This window comes from Cebus imitator, unplaced genomic scaffold (genome assembly GCF_001604975.1).
Source record: "Cebus imitator isolate Cc_AM_T3 unplaced genomic scaffold, Cebus_imitator-1.0 Scaffold537, whole genome shotgun sequence".
Taxonomy (NCBI): Eukaryota; Metazoa; Chordata; class Mammalia; order Primates; family Cebidae; genus Cebus; species Cebus imitator.
Genome location: NW_016107852.1, coordinates 2,151,214 through 2,176,960, shown reverse-complemented (window position 1 = coordinate 2,176,960; position 25,747 = coordinate 2,151,214). Strand labels below are relative to the sequence as shown.

The following is a 25,747-nucleotide window of genomic DNA, read 5'->3' as shown; positions in this document are numbered from 1 at the left end:
GAATGAGTTGGCTCTCTTTGTAGATGACTGATTCCTCATTTATCTCAGGCTTCCAAAGGCTCTTTGACTCGAATAATAGACTGAGGCTCTCTCTACCTCCATCTTCCCATCTATTATATCATTTATTATATGATGCTATGAATGGTAAATGGTCTCATTTTTTTGTCCTTAGAATCTTGAATCAGCCATGACAGCTGCCAGGATGCAAAGCCAGTAAGCTCCAAAGGTCATAGATAAGATCCCATGTTTTAATAATATTTGTCCCAACTGTTGTTTTGTCCATATTTCAAAGATTTCTTGATCTGTATTCATCTGGAAACTGTTGACAGTTCACAGCTGCCAAAAGACCACCATAACAGCATGGAATAGCATGTGGCCTAAGTTGGGAGGTCTGTCCTCTTCTTTATCAGTAAATTAACTCTCCTGAAGTTTATGGGCTTGATGAACTTCTTTTAAGAAAAATAAAGCCAGTTATTTTGACGGTAATCCAAATGTTAAATTCAGAATAAACTCTATAGCACAGCCTTCCATCAGCTCCTGAATCTGCTGAGTGGCAAATGATAATGTAAGCAGATTTTATCATAGTACCTGAATGTTTCCCTTTTGATCTTTGCACCTTTCCTCTGACTGGCATCTAGGCCACGTTCTATTCCTTTTGAATATTGATTATGGTTGGCTTTTACCTATTTGACGCTGTCAAGGAAATATCCTTAGGGTACATAGAGTTAAATAGTTGAAGACTTACCTAGACTTAAGTCATAGGCATATGTCATGTTGGAATGAAAATGAGTGAATCTGATGTTTAAGCAAGAATCTTGCCCTCAAATAATACCAGGTAGGTAGCCCTCCCTGAGGAAGCCGTGATAGATGTGGCCATAACTAAAGTGACATGTGGAAAAGAGTGGAGGGATGTTGGAGTGTTCTTGAATAAGGTTCTTGGGTTAATTCATTTTTCCACTCTACCGTCACTTCTCCCACAAGTCCATATTAAGCACTTACTATGACCTAATGCTGTCCTAGGCTCAGGGGAAACAGCAATGAGTAAGACCAGGTCACTGTGCCCTCATTGAGCTTCTTGGTAGAAGAGAGAGACAATAAGTAAGTGAATAACTAAATATGTAATTTCAGGAAAACACTCTGGTATTGTGAAAAACAAAAATGAACAAAGAGTATGGCATTTCCTCACAAAATTAAGCAAAAAATTACCATATGATTCAGTATTTCCACTTCTGGTAATATGCCGAAAAGAACTGACAGCAAGGACTCAAGCACGTATTTGTGCACCCACATTCATGGCAGCAGTTTTCACAGTAACCCAAAGATGGAAACAGCCCAAGTATCTATCAATGGATGAATAGATAAACAAAATGTGATACATACATACAGTGGAATATTATCCAGCCCTAAAAAGGAAGTAAATTCTGCCAGATGCTATCACATGGATGAAACTTGAAGTCATTATTCCAAGAGAAATAAGCCAATTATAAAAGGACAAATATTGTATGATTCAACTTATGTGAGGTACTTAGAGCAGTCCAATTCATAGAGACAGTAGAGTATAGAATGGTTGGTTGTTTTTTTACTCTCCCCATGGGGAAATGGGAGTTGTTTAATAGGCACAGAGTTTGAGTTTGGGAAAGTGAAAAAGTTCTGGAGATAGGTAATGATGGTTGCACAACAATGTGCATATACTTACTGCCACTGAACTGTACACTTAAAAGTAGTTGTAATAGTAAAGTGTTATGCATACTTTACCATAATAAAAAATTCAAAAAATATTTTTTTTAAAAAATGGACAAGGGGCTAGAGTAGAAGAGATTTAGTTAGACTTGTCTGAGAAGACTCCTTTGATAAGAGGTGACATTTGATTAGAGACCAAAGTAATGACGAGAACATGAGACAACAGAGAAGCAATTCTGGATTTTGTTCTAAGTACAACAGAGCACCTTTGAAGGGTTTTGATCAGCAAAAGGACAGAGCTGATTTGCTTTTATAAAAGATCATGCTGGCTGCTAAGTGGAAAGCAGACTAAAAGGGAGGAAACCTGGGAGCCAAAAGACCAATTAAGAGACTACTGCAGATGTGTCAGGCAATCCCTCACATTGCTATAAAGGAATACCTAAGGCAGGGTAATTTATCATGAAAACAGGTTTAATTGGCTTATCGTTCTGCAGGCTGTACAAGCATAGCACCAACATCTACATAGCTTCTGATGATGCCCTCAGGGAGCTTTACTCATGGCGGAAGGGGAAGTGTGAGCAGGCACATCTCATGGTGAGAGTGGGAGCAAGACAAAGTGTAGGCAGGAGGTGTCACATGCTTTCAAACAGCCAGATCCTGAGAGAACTCACTCACTACCATGATGATAGCACCAAACCATGAGGGATCAGCCCCATGACCACAACAGCGCCCACCAGGCCCCACCTCCAACACTGCAGTTTACATCTCAACCTGAGATTTGGAGGGCTCATCCAAACTAATCAGCCGTCATCTAGGCTAGTGACTATGATGGCTCAGGGGATGTCGAGATAATAGAGAGAGAGTGAAAAGTGGTTGAATGAGGATTATATTTGCAAGGTAAACTCACCCTGACTCACTGATGGATTTGATGTGGGATGTGAAGGAAAGAAATGCATGAAGGGTGACATATTGATTTTTAACTGAGCAACTTAGTGAATGGGGCTCCCATCTACTAAGACGCAAATGACTAGGGGAAATACTAGTCAGGGAATGACAAGGGGATATGAGGTGGCAATCAAGAGATGTCTTACCTAAAAAGTGAAACCATCAACCCCATGTCCAGGAGAGTACTGGCACATAAAAGCCCTTTATTAAATAATCATTGAATGAGTCAGTGAATGAAACCAAATGTCCCCATGGTAGTGCGTAAATACAGGGAGGAAGAAAGGAAGAATGGAAACTAGCTCTAAATATTACAGCATCTGAAGGAGTGCATTTGGCAAATGATATGATGGTAAGGACCCAAGGCTAGAATTTCAGACAATTGGGTTCGAGTCTCAGAAAATATTTCCAAACCTCAGATTTCTCTTTCTAGTTTTCTCTCCCTTTTTCTTCCTTCACAGGAAATGTGTTCACATATTTATTTGTCCCTGCCAGCAGGCCCATAACCCTTATATCCCTGTGCATAAGTGCAAATGGATAGCCCTCAAGACAGGGAACATCCAATCAGTGAGCTCCTCAGCTGTGGGATGGAACGAGACTGAAGCCCCTCCTGCCAGTGACCATACTCACCATCAACCACTCCTTCCTGACTCCCAATGTCCACAAGCTCAGTGTTCCTACAGGAGCTGCTTGGCAGTCCGGACAAATTCACATAAATCAGTTCCCCCAGAGGGTCTCACTCTCTGAGGACATGATTTTAACCAAGTTGGGGACAAGATTAGTTCATACCATACATTGGCTAGTCTTGAACTGACCTACTAATTGCTCTTACTGAGTTTCGGGCAGGTTTCTACAGAGACTTGCAGAGCAATTGGTAGGAAGAAAATCTGTTAAAAGTTGCCTTCACAACTGGGGAGGGCACAATGCAAAATGAGAAATACCTGTGAAAATGCTGTAAAATAGGTGTGGGATAACAGCCTTGCCTTTATTTCACATATTACCACATATTAACCACTTTTGTACTGGCTCTTCCACAGGATGGAGGGTACAGAGTCTGCCCACATCAGCTCTCTTGCCTGTTTCTCTTCCTGCAAAAATTACGCCGCCGACCACCATCTGGACTAGCTCTCCAGAAAACACTGATGCGGACACTGCCTCCCCAACCATCGGCACTCACAGCAACTCGGAGTTCCCAGTTACAGCATCAGCCCTGACATCTCTGCTTCCTAAGAACATTTCCATAGAGTCCAGAGAAGAGATCACCAGCCCAGGTTCGAATTGGGAAGGCACAAACACAGACCCTTCACCTCCTGGGTTCTCATCAACAAGCAGTGAAGCCCACTTAACACCCACACCGGAGGAACATAGCTCCGGCACTCCTGAAGCAGGCGTGGTGGCTACAGGGTCTCAGTCCCCTGCTGAGCTTCCCACATTCATCTCCCCTCAAGCTCCAGCCTCATCACCACCCTCATCACCATCAACCTCACCACCTGAGGTTTTTTCTGCCTCCGTCACTACCAACCACAGCTCCACTGTGACCAGCACCCAGCCCACCGGAGCTCCAACTGCACCAGAGTCCACGACAGAGGAGTCCAACTCTGACCACACACCCACTTCACATGCCACGCCTGAGCCAGTGCCCCAGGAGAAAACACCCCCAACAACTGTGTCGGGCCACGTGATGTGTGAGCTCATAGACGCGGAGACCACCACCACCTTTCCCAGGGTGATCATGCAGGAAGTAGAACATGCATTAAGTTCAGGTGAGACTCTATCCAGTCACTAGTTTACTTTATGCACATGTTAAGAATGCAGTTCAGTGAACCAAACACAATGAAATAAGTTTGAATTTTGGAGTGTAACACCTAAGTTTAATTATAATTCACAAGAATTTCCACAAGAGTGGAAACTATTTTTAGTCACTTAATTTCCACAAGTCACCGTGACCAATTGTACTTTTATGATTTGTTTTCACAAGTCATAATGATGCTACAGGGAATGTAATCACATGAGACCAGATAACAAAGGGATTAACAGCATGGCTTTGGTCAAGCCTCCTAGGTTTCAGTTCTGGCTCCTGACCTTGGACAAATTACTTCACCTCTCTGTGCCTTTATTTTTCCGCATCTGTAAAACGGGATAAAACAGGTTCTACTGCATACAGTTCTTGTGGAGATTAACTGAAATGACATAAAGCACTTACAACAGTTCCTGGTAGGGAGTAAATGCCCAGAAAATGTCAGTTGTTATTATTATTCTGCTCATGTTTTAAAGTAGTGTTTCCCTTTTGGAAACCAGTCAAAGTAGAGTAGGAGTAGAGAAAACTTGATAATTTTTTATAGTCACTGATGTATTTCAAGGGAAAAACAATAAATTTTATAAGACGTCACATTTGTTATTTTCCCAGTAATTCTATGAAATTAGTATTATTTTTATCTTGGTCTTGTAATCTTGGAAATTGTGGTGGAGAGAAATTGAGGGTTCTTTCTGAGGTCACCTGCATCTGACATTGATGTGAAGACAGTACAGTTTTAGGGTATTGGGCAGGAAGAGGCTTTCATGGGAGCATTTGGCCACTTAGCTGAGAAAGAGTGAGATGAGAACAGCCAGAAGTCAGAGGGGAAAATGGAGCTGCAGCCCCTTGCCTGAGTGGTCCTGTGAGAGATTTGGACTAAGAAGGTCATTTCCAGACAGAACCCTGCATGGCCAGTTGGGGTCAAAGGTATGGCCATCACCAAGGAGAGAATCATGTCTTTTAACAAACAATTGATATACATCCACCATGAATGGAAACTGTGTTTGACAGCAGAGGTGGGAAGAGATAGAACTAAGATTAATGAAGATGTGATTCCTCATGGAAGAGCTCACAATTTAATAAGGGAAGAAGTCCCAAAGAATTGCACATTTTTATTTCAAAGGTCCAATATATCATTTAGGAGCTCAACAAGAAAAAGAGAGACACTTAGACTGGAATAAAGGAAAAAATGATAAAGGTCTGGCTGGGGAATGGGAGAACCACAGGGGATCATGATAACAGAGCTGTTACAGGTCGGGCCTAGGAGGAAAGGAGGGAGTAGTAACCAGAACCCCAAAGGAGAGGCCCAGCAGAGTTCAGCACATCAACAGGAGCAGTGACTCTTGGCTGAGGGACAAAACCATCTCAAGGTTAACCTCCCTAGAGTGAAAGGAACGACTACTCTACCCTCCCTCTCACTGTTCCTCTGATATACAGCCAGAAACCAAGAACAAGGGGACCCGCTGGTATGTTCCATGCAGGTTGGCCTCTTGGAGGGCTGGTCAGAAAGCCACAGGGAGAAGGGTGGAGAAGGATCTGCAAGGTGAAGGAAGGAAGTCTGTTAACTCCTCTGTGCAGCCCGTCATCCCATTAGCATCCTGTCTACACCTCCAGGCCAGCACTTCAACACTGAGCTTGGATGTGTATCTTCAGTCTGTCTCTATCCCAACCCCTACACCCTAGGTTCCCAGCATGAAGATAACATGTCTGGCATTGGTACCTGGAGCAGAGTGGGAGTTGACTTAAGACATGTGATACCTTAAGAACCACCTTTAACAAAGGGACCATCAAAATACAGTGACCCCACCTTTTTTCTTTCCTAGTTCAGGCCCTCACCACCACCTGTGTGTACAACTTTTTCAGTTTTTAACTGGCTTCCCTCTCTTCACTTTTTCTCCCCTTCAGGATACCTTAGACATAGCAGCTTGATTTTCCTGAGGACAAAATCTGAGCTTACCATGCATGAATCTCTAAAGTGACACATCTCCTTCCTACAAGTACCCTGGTTTTATGGGTTGGATTATGTAAGACAGTTCTGTTCTAACATCTTGGCTTGTTTTTTAGTCTCTATGTCTTGATTTCCTCAACTCTAGCCCAGAAGGGTCAAGAGGCTCCAAATTGATGGCAGTTGGCTCATAAACCTTGAGGTTCATGGGAATATTGCACACAGCAGAAACTCGGAATAAATAAGGGAAGTAAGGGAAGAAGTCCCAAAGAATTGTACATTTTTACTTCAAAGGTCTGGTATATCATTGAGGAGCTCAACAAGAAAAAGAGAGACACTCAGACTGGGATAAAGTAACAGAATGCTTAAATGACTAGAGAAGAGAGATGTGGCAGGTTAGAGGGACATCACTGACCAGTGCACACTTCACAGAGCAAAGAGTATTTATCCTTATGATCTACTAAATCAAAAAATATTTAGAAGACCCTCTTCTTCCTGCAAACAAGTATGAGACCTATCCTTTGAGACTTTATATTTCAAGTAGAGACAAAGGACACAGGGCAGGTAACTCTTAACATCAGTACTTAGTTTCTAATATGAGAATGGACCCTGATAAGCAGAAGGATCTTTGGGACAATGTGATAGAAACTGCTCACTTCAAAGGTGAAGAAACTGTGTTCCAGAAGTTTGAAGTGCCTAACCCAAGGTCACACGGCTCAGTGACAGCATTGGGCCCTGCACCCAGGGCCCAGATCCCTAAGCCACAGTCAAGTCCTCTCTCACCACTCTGAATTGCTGCACTGCTCCTTTATTAGCTAGCAGACCTAGCAGCTTTCTGTGGGTTTGCGCTTCAGGTTACTATTTTGAGATGCTCTTGTTTAGATATTCTTTATGCTGCCTTTAGTAGTGGCAGTAATAACATCACATTTTGCATAGCATTTTGTCTTATTCTATGTGGGTTCACATAGCATGTTTCTATTAATCCAAGGATTCATCCACTCAACAAATATCTAAACATAGTCACCAATGAATAATTCTGAAACAAGGTGAACATTATGGGAGTTAAATTTGACTAGAGATGTTAAGGAAGGGCTCCATGATAAAGAGAGCAGGGAGCTGAGTTGCAGGAAATAAAAGAAATTTGGGCCAAAAGAGAGATGAAGGAGATTTGGGCAAAGAGAGTTCCAGGTGCTCATTTACAAAGGCAAGAAACCAAGAGCACAATAATTAATGCTGGACACACTTGCATTCAGAATCTACCCAGAAACTGTAAGCACTTAAACTGCTCTTGAATAATCCAGTGCCCTCCACAGTGCCATGTCTAATGGTAAATTCTTAGACCTTTTTTTCTCTTTATCATTTCAACTTTTATTTTAGATCAGTGGGTACATGTGCAGGTTTGTTACGTGGGAATATTATGTAACGCTGAGGTTTGGGGTGCAATTGATCCCATCACCCAGGTAGTGAGCACAGTACCCAACTGGTAGTTTTTCAGCCCTTCCTCCATTCTGCCTCCCTGCTTTTGTATGCTCCGGTGCTTAGACCTGGTTTGACCTGACCTGCCAGCAGCCTCTGACTCAGATGATCACTGCCCTCATCATTAAAGCACTGTCTCTGCTCAACATGCAGGATGTGCTTCTTCACTACCTTCTGTCTCTGCTGCCTCGCTTCACTTCTTCATTTTCCTTCACTATCCAGGTCAAGCGCCCCAGGCATTATCTGCCCTCCCCTCTCCCTGATCTCTCTACTCTCACTCCTGAGTGGACACCTCATGACTTTCAGCATCATCCGTATGCTGATAACATGGAGATGTAACATTCTCCTCCTGTTTTGCTTCACTGAACTATAGACATGTATAGCCAGCTGTCAGCCAACTCGTCATGTCCACTGGGTGGCTCACAGGCATCTCACACTTAATAGGTCTAAGGTGAATTACTGATTTCCTCAACTCTCAGCCTGTGCTCCTTGATCATTTCCTGTCTTCTTTCAATTCTTTAGGCCAAAACCCTTGAAGCAATCCTAGACTCCTTTCTTTCTCACTTACTCTATAGTCCATGAGATCTGGGCTGATCACCTCTCGCCCCTCTGTCATCTTTCACATGTGTCACTTTAATATTTCTGCCACTGACCTCACTACTCACCGCAGCCTTGTCAGGCAGATCTTTTCAAAACTTGGAAGAGACTCTGCTGTTCAATCACGCTCACATTCCAGTCACTCCCTGCTCTGAATCAGAGTAAAAGCCAAAGTCTCTACCACGCCTACAAAGCTCAGCAGGATCTGAACCGCAGGGCCTTTGCCCTCACCTTTTCCACTGTCACCCTCAGACACACTGGCGCTCTTACTGCTTCTTGAACATACCAAAAAACACTCCTGTCTCAGGGCTTTTACACTTACCATCCCCCCTGCCTAAAACATTCTCCCTCCACATCTTTAATGCCTCCCTCCTTTTCATCAGTCAGGATTCTGTTTAACTGTCACCTCCTCAGCAAAGCCTTTACCCACTCCTCCATCTGAAATAGTAACCCCCATCACTACTGATCCCTTTCCCTACTTTATTTTTCATTTTATCGCTTAACCATTTTCTGACATCATCTGATTTATGTGATAAGTTAGTGTCTGTTTTCTGCTACTAGACAGAGTCAGTATCTGTTTTCATGCCACCATGAAAGCGAGGACCTTGTTTGCCAAGAGGAAGATGTGGGCTATGCCCCCAACCCCTAGAACAGAGCCCAACACATGGCAGACCTTCAGTAACATTTGTTGAATACATGAATAAAAGAGCCAATCAACCAATATTAGAGAAGTTATGAGATCTCCCTGAACCCTGACCTTCAGTAAAATAGGATGGGGTAGTATTCACATGATGGGGTTATTGGAAGTTTCAGATAAGATAATAAATTTACAGCATACGGCTATTGACCAATATCTCAATCAATAGCTATAGTTGCTACTTTACTATTATTTGCTGTTATTACTATTCTGCTGGTGTTATCATTGTTATTATATTTATCATATTGAAGAATGCCTACCATCTTCAACAAATATTTATTGAGCTTCTACTATGAGCCAGGAATCTGACTAAATAGTAGGGATATAGCCATACGTAATACAGTCACTTCAGTCATGGACATTACAATGTAGCGTGCACATGGCGCATGGCATAGTTAGTAACGTAGTGTGGATCCCAGTCTACATGAAGGGAGACATTGCAGAGGTAGGAAGGAAGACTTCAGGACAAGCATTAGAGAACCCTAGTGAGCAGCCTAAGACAATTGGTTATACTTTCCAGACCATTTATAGGCACCAAAGGTTTTTGATCAGGGGCAGAACATATTGAGAATTATATTTTAAAAGTATTTGACTGGTGGGAGTATGTATGGCAAGTTGCAGGGAGTTCAGAATTGGAACAGTGTATGCCAGTTTATAACTGTTTTCTGGTTTGTCATTGTCATGCACTGATAGTAGGCGTGTCACTTAACTATTCCAACTTAAAAGGCTCTTTGTTGTAAACTGAATATAAGAGAAGCAGTTGCTCAGGTTTCTTTGGCTTTTCATACTATGAAAATTGTTTATTACAATTATCCTTTACAGAAGACGTGAGGTTCATGTTTGTATGAGGCATACTGAGAATATGTATGTTCCAAGAATTGGGCTAGCGACTGACACAGGTGGCCCTCATCCGATCCTCAGAATGTTCCAGTGATGTGAGCTCAGCAGTATCTGTTTTACAGGTGACAAAACAAGTCCAGAGAGACTGAGTGACTGACTCAAGTTGTCACTTGAGTGACCAGACCAGGATTCAAATCCAGTTCTCCTGACTGACCCTAAACCAAATGTTCCTTTCACTATCCCCATCCTACCTGAATTAGTAGAAACACAGCATCAGGGGAGAACTGATACGCTTCAGCGTTACCATAGAAATGAGCTAGATGGGCTAGTTGCCAGATGTTGCCAACTGGGTCCCAGGGGTGGAGCTGCCCAGTGGGAGGAGAAGCAGATGGTCGTAGCAGCCATCTGAAATTGGCTCTGCAGAAGAAGAGTTTTGATCGATTTTTATTTTTTAGCTTTTGTTTGGCTTTTAAAGGAAGAGAGAAAGATGTGATGTGTTAAATTTGGGTTATTTTGTTTTATTAAATCAGAGCTCTTCAAGGATGAAAACTATGACTACAGTGTGTTTTTGACTCCCTGAACAAAATTGAATCGTGCTGTGAACAATTTGGTGCTCAGTACATGCTTGAGGGATTAACTAACATCGCAAAACAGGTGATATTTAAAACATCATCAGTTCTTGCACATGCACTTTAAAATTATAGTCAGTATGCTTGTTGCAAAGTGGATATTCTCTTTTGTCTGTAAAATCCACATGTCCGCTGATCTTACACTATCCTATTCTTTTCATTATAAAGAGAAACTCACACAACCGTGAAAATGGGTAAAGTCCATTTAACTTTAAATTGCTGATCCTAACCCCAGTATTTATTCAATATGAACTATGCCAGTAAATACCTTTAAATAAAGGGCACCAAGGAGGCACAGAAATCTAGGCATCTCTATGTCCATTCCTGCAAGGGATTTTCAGCTCTGTGAGACACCCATAAACCTTATATTTGAAAAAAGAATTAACTTGTAGAAAAGATGAAACAATAATTTTAAAAGTACACCTAGGAAATTTCAGAAGTGAAAAAAATGTATATTGTAGTAAGTTAATGACCATCATCTTTAAATGACATATTAAAAACAGGTTAAAGGGGAAAACAATTATTTAATTAAAAAATAAACCACAGGTGTGAGAAGACCTTGTTAAAGAATGGTAAACATTTCCTGGTCAGATTCTTTTGGAATGCCCAGAATGTATGAGAAAGCAATAATCCTAACGAGCATGGCACCTTAGGCTCAGCTTTACAAATATTAGATCATTGTACATGCCCAGGCCTGGTCCTTTTACAGTAAGTGCCACCACCATCTTTTCAGCTCTCTCTCTCCCACTCCCTAGCTCCGTTCTGTCACTGAGTACTATTGATTTTGAACTCTTGGTAGCTCTCAAATGCATCCACTTCTCTTCATTCTTAACTCAGAGTTCCCATAATCCCTCTGCAATAGCCTCCCAACTGCCCCTCATTTCCTCCCCTGCACCCCTCCTCCCTACTCCCTGTTGCCCACACAGCAGCAAGAGCAACAATTAAACACAAATCCGATCAAGTCTCACATAACCTTAGTACCACCACCATATCAGCCCCTAGGGGCACTCCACTGCTTTTAAGGTAAAGTCCACACACCTGCACCTTATGTGGGCCCCACTTGTCACCCCAGTGTCATCCCACACCCTTCCCCTCACTCTTTGTACCACCCACAGTGGCTGCCTCTGAGTTCCATGAGCTCCTGTGTCTCCCTCTTGACTTAAGGCTTTAACTCACTCAGATGCTACCTGAGACTTTCTCACAACCCATCACTTCACCTGGTTAATTCCAGCTCATTCCTCAGATCTCAGCTCAAGTATCGCCTGGTCACAAGGTCTCTTATGGGACCCCTGTCCAGTGTTGGCCTCCCAGTCACAAAATCTCACAAGTCAATTGCATCTCTTCTTCAGAGCATGTGATTATAAATTTTTCTGTGTGGCTCTTTGTTCATTGCCTTCGCTGCTTTTAAAGTACCTGAGGGCGGGTCCTTGTCTATTTTGGCTCTCAAATATATTCCCAGCACCTAACAGTGTCTGGCTCAGTGTAGGTGTTCAATAAATGTGCAATGAATGAATCAATCAATGATTTCTGGTGACAATGTCAAACTTTAGACAGTAAATTCACATATTGTATTGGCCTCATTAATCCTGAGCTTTGAAATGAGAATGAAGAAAAATTGAACATCCTCACTGTGCCTGCAGAGACACCCCCTCAGATGCCTTTAAGCAGGGTAGACGTCTAAAGGACTTTCTGCTGTCCACCCCACCTCTCTTCTCACCATTCTGACTCCCTTCTTTGGCTTTTCATGGACTCCGGGGCAGCCATCGCTATGGGTTGTTATAAACTCTAACTCACATTTTTATCTTTTGAGCCAAAATTTTTTTTTTCTTCTTTCCAACTTTTATTTCAGGTTTGGAGGGTACATATGCAGGTCTGTTACACGGGTAAATTGTGTGCCATGCGGGTCTGTCATAGATTATTTTGTTACTGAGGTAATAAGCATAGTACCCTAGAGTTAGTTTTTTTATCCTCATCCTTCAACCTCAAGTAGGTCCCTGTGTCTGTTGTTTCCTTCTTTGTGTCTATGTATACTCAAGTTTTACCTTCCATTCCTCAGTCAGAACATGCAGTGTTTTGTTTTGTTTTCCTGCATTAATTTGCTCAGGCTAATGGCCTCCAGCTCCATCCACGCTGCCACAAAGGACAGCGTTTCATTCTTTTCATGGCAGAATAGTATGCCATGGTGTACGTAGACCACATTTTCTTTGTCTAATCCACCATTGATGGGGCATTTAGGTTGATTCCATGTCTTTGCTATTGTGAGTAGTGCTGCGATGAATATACATGTGCAGGTGTTTTCCTGGTAGAACTATTTATATTCCTTTGGGTATATACTCAATAATGAGATTACTAGGTCAAATGGTAATTCTGTTTCAAGCTCTTTGAGGAATCTCCAAACTGCTTTCCATGGTAGCTAAACTAATTTGAATTCCCACCAGCAGTGTACAAACGTTCCCTTTTCTCTGCAACCTTGCCAGCATCTATCTTTAACTCTTTAATAATAGCCATTCTGACTGGTGTGAGATGGTATCTCATTGTGGTTTTGATTTGCATTTCTCTAATGATTAGTGGTGTTGAGCACTTTTTCATATGCTGGTTGTTTGCCTATTCTTTAAACTTAGTTTAAATCTCAAAGTTTGCCAAAGCCAGGTAAACTCCCCCAACAGGCTCCAACTGTCAGATTTTGAGTAAAAATTACTCTGAATTACTGTTTCTACCTCTTATATTTCTCCTTTAGCTCACTTTTACTACCTAAATCTTAATATAGTTTTGAAATATTTCCAAAATATCTTTTGAGATATATATATCAAGGTAATAAAATCAGCTATTTACTATCTATTTAGGTTGCCATGTAGTAGCAATATAACTATATCACATATTTTAATTGTCCCATTGTCACCTTTTATTACATTTGGAGAGTTTTTGTCTTTATGGAGCAATCTTCTTTTTCTGTTTAAAATGCTTTCACCAATCGCATATGATGAAACTGCTGTTTCTCATATACTTCACTGAGAAAGTGGGATTTAATTTACAAACACAGCTGATATCATTAATATGCCAGGGTATGGATATGCTTGATTCCATATTCCAACTGAACCTTTACTCTAATATTCCAACTCAGAAAAGCATGTCTTTTTAGTTACAAAATAATTTGGCAGGGAAATGAGAATGGATCAACACCCTCCCATCATCTTTATCAGAAAAGGTTCTGAAAATCCCATTTCAGAGTCAAGTCAGGAATATTACATTAAAAGAGCATATAATGGATGTTAAATTAATATTGCCCTCAGCATGCTATTTTCCCCCTCAGGTCCTAGGAGAGAACAATATTGGCCAAAAAGAGATGATATTTTATTTAACAGTTTAATGCTTTTATTGTTAGACTCATGGCCTTCAAGGGGTAGACCAGAGGCTCAAAGATGAAAGCAAATTTATGTTAAAATTATAAAATCTCAGTAGGCCGATGGAACTGGGCCATCAAAAACACTTTATGGCCATATTTCCATGTGAAGAAATCATGGAGCCATTTGAAAGACAGGCTCTAGGAAGGCAAGAATGTTAGTAACAGCACAAGCTTTGGCATCAGACTGCCTGGTTCAAGTCTCAGTGCTATTTGCTAAATGGGAGACTTGAGCAAGTTTATTTATCACAGGTGTTCCATATCCTCATCTATATGAGGAGAGTAATTATAGCACTGTACCTGTTTTACAGGATTCTTATTAGGGTTAAATGAGACAAGCATATAAAGTGTCTTACATAGTTAGCACTACATAAATGTTAGCTATTATTATTACAGTTGGGTCCTTAATTCTCAGCGTGGATACCAATCAGCAAGAGTTTTGACTCTTCTAGACTTTGATTTTCTTAACTTGAAGAATTCAAATGTTTGTAAAAACACTTTAAGATTCCAAAAGGGATTATTACTGTGAACATTAGGTAATAAAAGTTTACTTAAGTGCCTGCCTACAGCATAATACAGAAAAGCATAATCCAAAAAGTGTGAAGGAGAAAAATAGCTATGTTCACATTTGAAACAATAACAGTTTCAGAAAACTTGGAAAATTCAAAGTGTTAAAGAGTCCAAAACAACTGAAGAGTTCTAGCTGGGAGAAAGGCCGTCTTGGGGTGTTGGGGGAAACAAAAGCGGAACTGCAGGATTTAGCCTGGGTCCCATCTGCCCCCAAGCATGGACAGTTGAGACCTAGAAGTTGTACTCTTCCCTTGACTTGCATCCAAGTTTGGAAATTAATTTTCTTTCCAATGTTTTTAACTCCAACACTTTGTGGGAGAAATTAACACTTGGTAAATACAGTATTCAAAAGCAGGTTTCTGTATGGCCTTGCTGATTAACAACATGGGGCAAAGCTAAATTTAGCTAGTGGTTCCTAGGAGATCCCTGAGTCCCTGGGACTATAGTGCTTACACCGATGTCACTGCCCTTGGCCAAGGTGTCAGGATAGGTAACCTGAAACTATGACTCTCTGTTCCCTGCCCATATTCTGTGACTAAAAAAAGATAAACTTGCACACTGCTTGGCGAAGGACATATGCCAACTTTTCTCGTTTATTTTTCCCTTTAGTTGTTTGTTGTTGTTGTGTTGTTGGGGTTTTTTTGTTTGTTTTTTTTGAGACTGAGTTTCGCTCTCGTCACCCAGGCTGGAGTGCAATGGCACGATCTTGGCTGACTACAAACTCCGCCTCCTGAGCTCAATTTATTCTCCTGCCTCAGCCTCCTGAATAGCTGGACTCACAGGCACCTGCCACCACGCCCAGCTAATTACTGTATTTTTAGTACAGACAGGGTTTCACCATGTTGGCCAGGCTGGTCTCAAACTCCTGACCTCAGGGGATCCACCTGCCTCAGCCTCCCAAAGTGCTGGGATTACAGGCATGAGCCACTGCTCCCAGCCCCTTTAGTATTATTTTATCCATGGTCATGCCTCATTTTCATCATTGAAATACTAAAGAGATAGATGAGAGGGTAACGACATCAGCAACAACAAAAAAGCCCTTCTCTCTCACTGTTCATGGAGATGCTGGCACCTCCTGAGCAAGACGGCCTGCTTTTGCAGTCCACATTCACCCCTCTAAGCATCATTCACAGAGATGACTTAGGAGATGAGATTCCTCAGCCTGGCCTCTGATTTTCCTCATTCCCAGCACACTCCTTTTGATCTGGGGAGCACCATTAGGCCAACTGAATGAGGGGATTGATCCCAAACACTGAGCTGGAGTTGCTGTGTGTTAATCAGTTGTTCTAAGATGGAAGATGCTGCTTTGATATGAGAAAAGTCAATGAAGAATATCTTTCATTATTCTTAGAAAACCAGTATAGTTCACATCGCAGGTGTCAAAAGGAAGCTGAGATTGAACAACCTAAACACGTAGTTAAAATAAATTCCAAGTGGAAAAGAGGCTGCATTCATCTGGGAAAAGATTTTAATTCTAAGTGAAATGGAGAAACTTCAAAACCATGGTAACCAAGAACTATGCCGACGTGTGTGGCTGGTTTGCATTAATTGCAAACTTGTGCTCCCCAGGTCTTTAAAGTACAGCTGAGTGCCCCCATGCGAGAAAAATGAGGGGAGAGGAATCAAGCACTGGGCTTGTGCAAGTATTTCATTATCTCAACCAAGATTAATATTTCCAGCACACATTTTTAACTACAAGCTTTAGGTAGGCAACATCCTTTTAGATAAAAGTGAAGCCAGTCTCTAAACCAGGTCTTCTGATTCCATGAAGTGGAATCATAGAGATGTGGGGATCCTGCCCCATAGTTCGAATCCCAATTCTGCCCACTAAGTACTTTTTAAATAAGAATATAAACATGAGGTTAAACATTCCAGCTATGATAATGCTTGGCTAATTTTGATAAAGTTTGCCTCTGCTACTCTGTGTAAACAAATGGCTAGTAACTTAATGATTTAGGGATTTTGAGAGAGGAGTAATGGGGAAAAGGACTAATATTTATTTTGCAAAGACAAGCTTAGGTTGTGTTAATAAGAACACTTCTGTAGTATACTTTCATGCAAGCTATTTTCCTTATAAAGATGCTTTCTTTTGGCATCGTAACTACTAATAAAGTTCAGTGTTTTTTTAATAGCTATACTTTAGAAGAAATCGGAGTTATTCTGTGAATCACTTACTTTGGGCCTAGACAAATAATGAAGTAGAATGTGGTATACATACCTGGCTTTAAGAGACTTTCAGTCTAGAGAGTAGACAGAACATGTTCTCATAAAACTATTGGTATTACAGTGTATTTCATACATCTAAATCTTGTATGTATAATATGCATAACCACCCACAGCTACATATGGCAGTATCAGTTTTATACTAAAATAAATTTACTAAATTGTGCCATACAAAATAAAAGAGCAAATGTCTAGAAAAAGAGGACTCAAGATAGTGACTGTCATTGAGGATGAGTTCCAAGAGAAGGTTGGGCTTGAGGTTTTTGCAATGAAAGGTGCATCCTTCTTCCCAAAGCACTTCCATGGTCCCTGCGCCCCAAACTATCAAGCCCAAACACCATGATCTCTGGCTTTCAGAGTTCTTATGATTTGGTCCTGAGTACTCAACCATCTATATGATCTCTATTTCTTTCCATTACATCCTCTTATATAGCCTGTGGTCCTCGTTTTGTCACTTGGTCAGTCCTGCAGGATGTTTGGGTTCATCCCATCATGTCCTAATATTTACATTTTGGATACAATTTGAGTCTTCTAGCCCACAAAGTGAAGGCACTGGCTGCTACAAAGATCTCAACAGTCACCTTTGTTCATGCTGATTTACAAAGCATTTCATCTCATTTGATCCTCCCAGTAGCCCTATGAAGTGGAAAGGACAGGAATTGGCCCATTTTATAGATAAGAACATCAGTCAAGGTGCTCTATGTTCAAGCCCGGTGCCAACCCTTCAAGCCCATAAATGTTGGGTGTCTGCACTACTCCAAGATGGTTCCCACCTCGATCCTCCATTGCTGTCTGTCCAAGTCCTGCTTATCCATCAGAGAACAGCTTCTTTCCCACCTCTTCCCAAGACTGCTCCAGACTCTAGAGGCCAACCCACCTCAGTTACATGCAGAAATACAGAGGCTGGGACTCCTCACCTCTCTTACCTCCCTGCCTGTCTATCCATCAAATCCTGCACACCCCACTGTGGTTCCCAGGGTCTGACACTTGTCTCTGCCGTGTGAAACCTCAGGGCCCTGGCCTATTAAGTCTCTACATCCCACATTGTCCTGGCTTAAGGTAAGCCCAAGGAGTTCATTCAGGAGAGGCTTGTGAGGTAGATTTGGGGTAAGAGGGAGGAGACAAGATGTGCTTCCCCTGGCATGGGGTAGAATGGAAAGAATGGGTGTGAAATGCAAGCAAACAAGGCCAGAAGACAAAGAGACTCTCAATAATGGTAAAATTAGGATCTGCCTAGGTTGAAGTATCTAAGAACTAAGTTTTCTTTTTTCACTTTCTCTCCTTCATCTCACAGCCTTTACCCCACTCCCACTACCACCCCCCAGTTATTTAACACATTGAAATGAATAGCATTTGGCAGTGTTCTGAGCAGTTATTTTGCACCACAACACACACTAGAACCAATGACCTGAACTATCTAAGGTTGCTATTCTTTAACGGTTGTCTGATTCTAACTAGCCCTCTTCCCAATTAATTTGAATTACTGAGCTTCGATCTTCCTTCACCAGTATGTACAAGAGGACTCAAGCTATCACACAGCCTGAGTTAGGCCCTGATTCCTGGACAGCTAACAGAAAGCAGACAGAGGATGTACCAGAGCCATAGGTTTTATTTAAAAACAGCCAAGGATTTAGTACTAGAGCCCAGGGTGGCAGGAGAGCATAGTGGGTAACACATGGACTCTGGAACCTGTGCTTGTATCCCAGTTCTTCTACTTATCAGTGCTGTGGCTTTGTGTCCTTAGCATTTCTGTGACTCCATTTTCCCATCTGTAAAATGGAGATAAGAATACTTTATGGAGTTCTTGTGAGGATTAAATGAACTGAAATAAGTGAAGTTCATAGAACAGTCCCTGGCACAGAGTAAGAAACAGGAAACCGTTAGTTGCTATTAATTTTTTTAAATTTATTTTATTGCATTTTAGGTTTTGGGGCACATATGAAGAACATGCAAGATTGTTGCATAGGTACACACGTGGCAGTGTGATTTGCTGCCTTCCTCCCTATCACCTATATCTGGCATTTCTCCCCATGCTATCTCTCCCCAGCTATTACTTTTGTGGTTGTTTATTCCTTCTGCTATCACTGTTGTTCTTTGGAGGAAGGAGACATGATCTGATACTCTTGCTGTGAAGATGAAGAGCCTAGCATAATAAATAGAGATTCAGCACACACAGAGTTCTAACTGTCAAGCCCTTGCCAGTCGCCCACTTCCCTCCTCCAGCACATCCGCAGACACATGCTTTTAAAGAGAAAGAATTCCTCTGAGACAAAATGTTCCTTTCCTCTTGGTGACCTTGACTGAAGGAGCCACTGCACACTCTGAAGTGGCCACCTGCTCCTCTTCTCTGATTCTTACCTAATCTCTGGACCAGGAAGTGGAAAGAAAAGAGCAAGAATATTGAAAAACAGTCAAGAGGTTTTTTAAAGACTCTTCTCAAAATAGATCAGAGGCTGCACACATACTCAGGAACTTGGTCAAGTATTTTCATGCACCTTCTAAATAAGCTGACTGGTGAATTTTCAAGGAGAATGTAGCTCAGGAGTCATCTGTGGAGAGTAGTGAGACACTCACCTCTTTTTCACCCCTGGAAACTTTCCACCATCACCTCCTCCACCCCCAGCTCTCTCAGTGCAACAACGACTTCTTTAAAGAGCCCAGCAAAGTTCTTTCTTCAGAGGTTGTTTGGGTTCATCCCATCATGTCCTAATATTTACATTTTGGATACAATCAGCAAGTATTAATATTTCTTCCAAGGATGCAAATAAAATGTTTATTTCATGTTTAAAGTGAAATAAAAAGAAAAACTCTCAATGAGAAGACTGCCTAGAGGAAATTTGATGTTTGAGAATATTGCTAAGCCCAGGAAGATAGAAGGACCCTTTTGGTCAAGTGAGAGGCAGGAAGCTTAGACATGAACAGAACCCCTAATGAGTGTGTGATAAAGAAAAGGGGCCTATGTGTGTGGCGTGAGGGCCCATGGAGATGTGTGAGTGTGGGGAGAGAGAGACTTAAATGATGCCACAGGTGATTCCAGGACTGCCTCAGGGTACAGAACAGAGCCAAAGCAGGGAAAGGAATAAACCTATGGGCAGCCTTCTTCCTCAGGGTTGTAGGGGAATGGAGTAGTGGCCAACTGGGCTAACCAAAAGTTTACTCTGGGCTGCTTCAAGGATGTTATCTGACTCTAGACATATATTCCTTAATATGATTTGGCTGTGTGTCCCCACCCAAATCTCACCTTGAATTAAAATAATCCCCATGCTTCATGGGAGGAAACCAGTGGGAAGTAATTGAATCACAAGGATGAGTTTTTCCTGTGCTGTTCTCATGATAGTAAAGATCTGATGGTTTTATAACAGGGAGTTACCGTGCCCATGCTCTCTTGACTGCTGCCACGTAAGTTGTGCCTTTCACCTTCCACCATTATTGTGAGGCCTCCCCAGCCATGTGGAACTGTGAGTCCACTAAACCTCTTTTTCTTTATAAATTACCCAGTCTTGGGTATGTCTTTATTAGTAGTATGACAGACTAATACATTCCTAAATGAACTCTCCTCCAACTAACCTTGGTTACTGATGGGGACTTGCAGGTGCACAGTGAGAAGGCTGGGGGCTGGATAAGTGGGACTGTAGATGTAGTCATAGGAGTAGGTACTCAGGTAAAAATTAGAGCAGGTGATTCCAAGGTGGTAAGTCTGCTGTGTGGAAACTTTCTTATCACAGCGAATAGGGTAAAAAAACGTGGGGTAATCTTTTTAAGTTAGTATTAAATGTGTTTATTCAACTTTAAGTACATGAGTTAAGTACCCACTGTGGGCCAACGATGGTGTCTTAAGCTAAGAGTGCACAAAGAAATGGGAAGAGATGCAAGATGGCCATGAATACAATTGACCTAGGGAAGCACATAAACATAACACAGAATGCTTCAAAGAAGTTGATGCTGAGATCTGACAACACACAACACTGTAATTTATTGAGAGGTGTCAGGGAAAATGGCTCAGAAGGGTTGACATTTAGTTAGGTAATGAAGAAGAGTAGGAGCTAGCTAAGCTGAGAAAAGTTAATGATTAAAAATGTAAAACCTGGATGAAATAGTACTGGGTTCAAATGCTAGTTCAATCATTTACCACATGTACAACCTTAATCTCTCTGAGCCTTCACTTCCTCATCTATAAAATGGAATAATCCTGTCCACCTTGTAAAGAGAATTAAATAAGATGATAGCTGTACAGTTTGGGGCAGTCTTAGCCCAAAGTAATCACCTGCAAATGGTAGCTATGGTTATTTGTTAGCCCAATTATTCTGATTCTGGGCCATTAAAAAAGTGGAAAATGCAACCCTGAGAAATTCCAGACCTCAGGAGGCTCAAAATTCAGAGGCTTTGGCTCACAGGTCTTCAACAGCCCAGAACACGTTGGTAGAGTGGAATGTGCTAGCACAGTGGAAAATTCTTGTAACTTGGATTATAAAATATATAGGTAAGTGTCCTCCAGTTCTTAATTTCTGCCCATTCCGGGGCTTTATAACATAAGTCACACCCAGTCTGTAACTCACAAATCCCAATAAGGAAGAAATGAAATGCTAGCCACCTTCCCCATCTCTCTGCTCCCAGTGCACTGCCAGTCAGTGTCCCACACCTTCCTCACAGGGCAGAGCCTTCCCTGCCCCCAGCCACACCTTCCTCATTTTTCCTCTCCCTACGCCATATTGAAAAATGTCAGAGGAGGAGGAGAGGAATTCCTCTTTAGTTTAAACAGAACTCAGGAGGAAATGGCATTTGTTTTCACAAGGAGGAAATAAAGCCTTTTCAGTCACCTTGTAAAGTTGTGCTAAAGTGGGCTCAGCAATCCCTTCATCTTCTCAAACTATGATGCCCTCAGGTGTGGAACTTCCCAGGGCTGAGGCTACCAGCTGAAAGCAGCCACTGCTGTGGAGGTAACAGCAAGCTCAGGACACAAGATTTCCTAGCCTCAGGCCCGGATAAAGGTTTTCTGCTTTTGGAGGACTCTTCTTCCCATGTCTGGCATCTACTGAGAAGAGCCAGTGGGTAGCAGAATAGTTAATTAAGTGGTTCAAATATTTAAGTACTATTTTATCTTATACCATTTGGCCATATATTGGGCTGTACGAACTCTGAGAAGTGCCCCTTTGCCCAGCTGCTCTCAAGGGCCCATAAGGTGGAAAATAACTTGCTAATTCCAGCTTTGGTCTACAGACTATCTTCTTTGGACATGGAAGGGTGGCATGGAAGAGCCCCATTTGAAGATTGGAGGTACACTTGAAGATAGACAGCCACCCATCACATGGAGGAGAAGTGGTCACTCTATCACTTACAATCCAAAAAAAAAAAAAGAATGCACTTTAGTTGGAGACGTTCCTGATTTATCTTTAGAAACAGGTGGTATATCAATAAAATCAATAAATCATAAAGTTGGGGACCCAACTGCTTAAAGCTAGAGAATAATATGGAAAAGATCAAAACTGTGATTTCCTATATAAAACTATCCCTGGGGCAAGAAAGAAGAGTCTTGCAGAAAAATCAGCAATATTCCTTCTTTTCTTCCATTTCTTAAAAAGAGAAATTAAATTAAAAGGTCAGTTTTTAAAACTGCTTCTAATTGCAATGACTATATCTTTTTGAATCTTAAAATACTCCAATCACCTTACCTTGCGGTTATAACCCTCCTTTCATAAGCTTTTAAAAGAGCTATTATGAGGCTTCAGTGAACTTTGAATTGTTCTAATGTCAACACAGTTTAGAGGTCAAGAAGCCAAGAGGAGCCTTTCAAAGTCAGAGTGGAGGTTTTCCATAAGGGAATCTGACCTTGGACTTTCTCTGCTTGACCCAGTCTGCACATTTGAACATTCAATGACATAATTCTGTCTTTACAGTAGTAAAAAGAATTATTCTGATAGTTATATTAATCTGGCTCAAAATTATTCCAGGAGCAAAGAAATGGATGTGTGAGTGTTCAGAAGCGTGTAAGCTCTGAAATGGGTGAATATGATCAGTCTTCATTGACACGACAAGCTCTGGTCTTAGTCTTAATGTTAGCAATGATTTATGATTCTCTTTATTCTCTTTTAGAAATTATAAGCAGCAGGAGCATGGATGTCTGATATAGTGTTCTTTCATCCAAAACTTTTGAGATGTTACTAAAGAATTAACAAGTAAACTGATTTGCTTCTTAACTGTGCTCTAATTCTTTTGGTGGAAAGGCTAATAAAACGAACAGCAACAAAAGCCATTCATACCAGGAGACAAAAAATAACAAATAAAAGAAGAGATACTAAAATAATCTACAGTGATAAATCTCAAAAAATGTGGGGAAGATTCATCATTTTTGAGACTTAGTACACAAGAGATGAGAATTGGTCCAGGATCATATATTTGCATAGTGCTTTAGATTGGTGCACCTGACATCTCATTTAATCCTCTTAAAATCATGCAAGATGGGTGGAACACTCTTATTCCTCTGTCTCAGCAGGTAAGTAGTATACGAGTCATCAGGGTTAAATAAATAGTGCATGGTTGCACAGCTACTAATGGTTGAACCACAGTTGAATCCACATATTCAGACTCCAAATCTCTTGTGCTCTTTGCAGTGTGTTTAAAAGAGGCCCATTCATTTGTTGAAATACTAGCAAATAATTTCCCAGTGGCCTAAAAGAGTAAATGGGGTCTGTAACACCAGCTTTAGTGCCAAAAAATCACTTGAAGTATTAGGGGACAAGAGTCCAATTGATTCTTGCCATTTTTAAGGTTAAATAAAATTAAAGTATATTTATTATTAGTGCAAAACTCACATAAAAAGTATGTTGTGCTTCAAAGTAGTATTTGGAGGAGGTATGGTTATTCTTACAAGTGTACATGCTCAAAGAGTTTTTTAAAACTGCATATTAATAGTTGTTTTTGGAACCAGATTTTAAACTACAGAATAAAACATTCATGTTACTTTATATTGCACCAGGATATTTCTACAAACAAAAAATAGTGTTACCTATCAGAGTTAACCTTATTATATATATCAAACTTGGCATTATTCTCCATAAAACCAAGTTTACTATTCAAAAATGAAAACTGAACATATTTCCCACAGAGGAGTTTTTTGTTTTTTTTTTTTAAATGCTTTGACTTGATTGCCTCATTAAAATTAGGGCATCTCCTACCAAGGTGACTCTTTTGAAGTGAATACTACCGATATTTTTATGAAAAACACAACCAAATTTGGTTTGTAGTGACCCTTGAATAAAATATTTTAAGTCTCCCAATATTTCACAACTAGTAAAAAGATGAGACAGAGCCCATAAAAGAAGAAAGTAGGACATCAAGAAATGTAAAACCCACTACCCTTGAGAACAACAGCAGCAGCAACAACAGATTGATGTCATTCTTAAAAAGATAATCAAAATATGACTAAGTACTGCTCTCTGAATTCCAGGCCACCAAAAAGTCTTGATAAATATTGATCATTTACCCAACCTCACCTGCATAAAAAGTATTTTGGTAATAAAGACCCTGGGTTTTATTCTAGCTGTGAATGTCATGCAAAATGATCTGAAGAAGCTTTTTCCTCTTGGAGAGAAAGGATGGAATCAGGCAGAAGGTGGATACTATACATGCCAAAGTCATGTGATGCCCCATATCCTCATGTGTCTTCTTTTCTGTGCCCTTCCTCCTTCACAGGCAGCATTGCCGCCATTACCGTGACAGTCATTGCTGTGGTGCTGCTGGTGTTTGGAGTTGCAGCCTACCTAAAGATCAGGTGAGACACAGCTTACGCTTCTTTTTTTTTTTAATATAGATTTTTTATTGCGTTTTAGGTTCTGGGGTACATGTGAAGAACATGCAGGATTATTGCATAGGTACATACATGGCAATGTGGTTTGCTGTCTTCATCCCCATCACCTATATCTGGCATTTCTCCCCATGTTATCCCTCCCCAATTCTCCACTCCCCCCCCCGCTGTCCCTCCCCTAGTCCCCTCCACCACAGACCTCAGTGTGTGATGCTTCCTTCCCTGTGTCCATGTGTTCTCATTGTTCAACACCTGCCTATGAGTGAGAACATGCGGTGTTTGATTTTCTGTTCTTGTGTCAGCTTGCTGAGAATGATGGTTTCCAGGTTCATCCATGCTTACTCTTCTTTATAAAGAAAAGGATTCCGTTTTGTTGGGCTCTGGGCTGAGAGCTGTTTTGCTGGATACTTCCTTAATAGGTAACTTAGCCCTAAGAAATATTGGCCGAGAAGTGAAAATGGTAGGTGTACTCGGCACTACACAGTTACAGATGTACAGTATCTGAACATTGGCAAGGTAGAAGTAAGCTGAATATATATAGCATGATGATGCAATGGAACAAGAATTAACATGGAGTTGGGAGACTGAAGCCTAGGCTCCCTGCCCTTAATGTACCTCATTACCCTGGGAAAGCCACATGCCTCCTAAAGCTCACCTGTTCTCATCTGTGAAAGGGGGTAGAAGGATGGTCCCAAAATTCTGATGTTCTGAATACTGAACTGTGGATTTGTTCTCACTGCTTCTAAGGTAAAATGTAGGAAATATAAGGGAGGTGTGGCATTTCCGATAAAACTGTTTTCTAAGATTATGTCCTTATACTTTTGGTTTTAAAATATTTTTTTCTCCTATGAAATGAAGTGATAGTAGCTGCGATTTACTTTCTTTAGCCTAATAGGAAGCTGCAATACTCTGTGAGTCCTCCATTTTTATATTCTATTGCTCTGTGAAATCAAGTCTCAACACCACATTACTCACAGTCTCTGAGTGTCCTTCCAGCTGTAAAATGCCAGATGGCAAGTGACAGTCTTATTTGCCAGTCTGTGTGGTGCCCATAACAAAGGACAGAAAGACACAGGCTGCATGGTGAGCATACCCACCCTTGACCTCCAATTTGTTCTCCTCCCAGCAGCCAGAACCATTTCTGTGCAAGCT

General features: G+C 41.2%; 1 protein-coding gene across 2 annotated transcripts in view; it reads left to right on the top strand.

Annotated features, from left to right (window-relative positions):
• The window catches only part of PARM1 (prostate androgen-regulated mucin-like protein 1), a 133,079-nt gene that overhangs the window by 73,821 nt on the left and 33,511 nt on the right, over positions 1-25,747 (top strand). For both annotated transcript variants that reach the window (XM_017514818.1, XM_017514817.2), the window contains exons 2-3: positions 3,660-4,385; positions 24,484-24,562. In XM_017514818.1, coding sequence (XP_017370307.1) covers positions 3,660-4,385; positions 24,484-24,562 — 805 coding nt within the window. The remainder of the gene's footprint in view (positions 1-3,659; positions 4,386-24,483; positions 24,563-25,747) is intronic.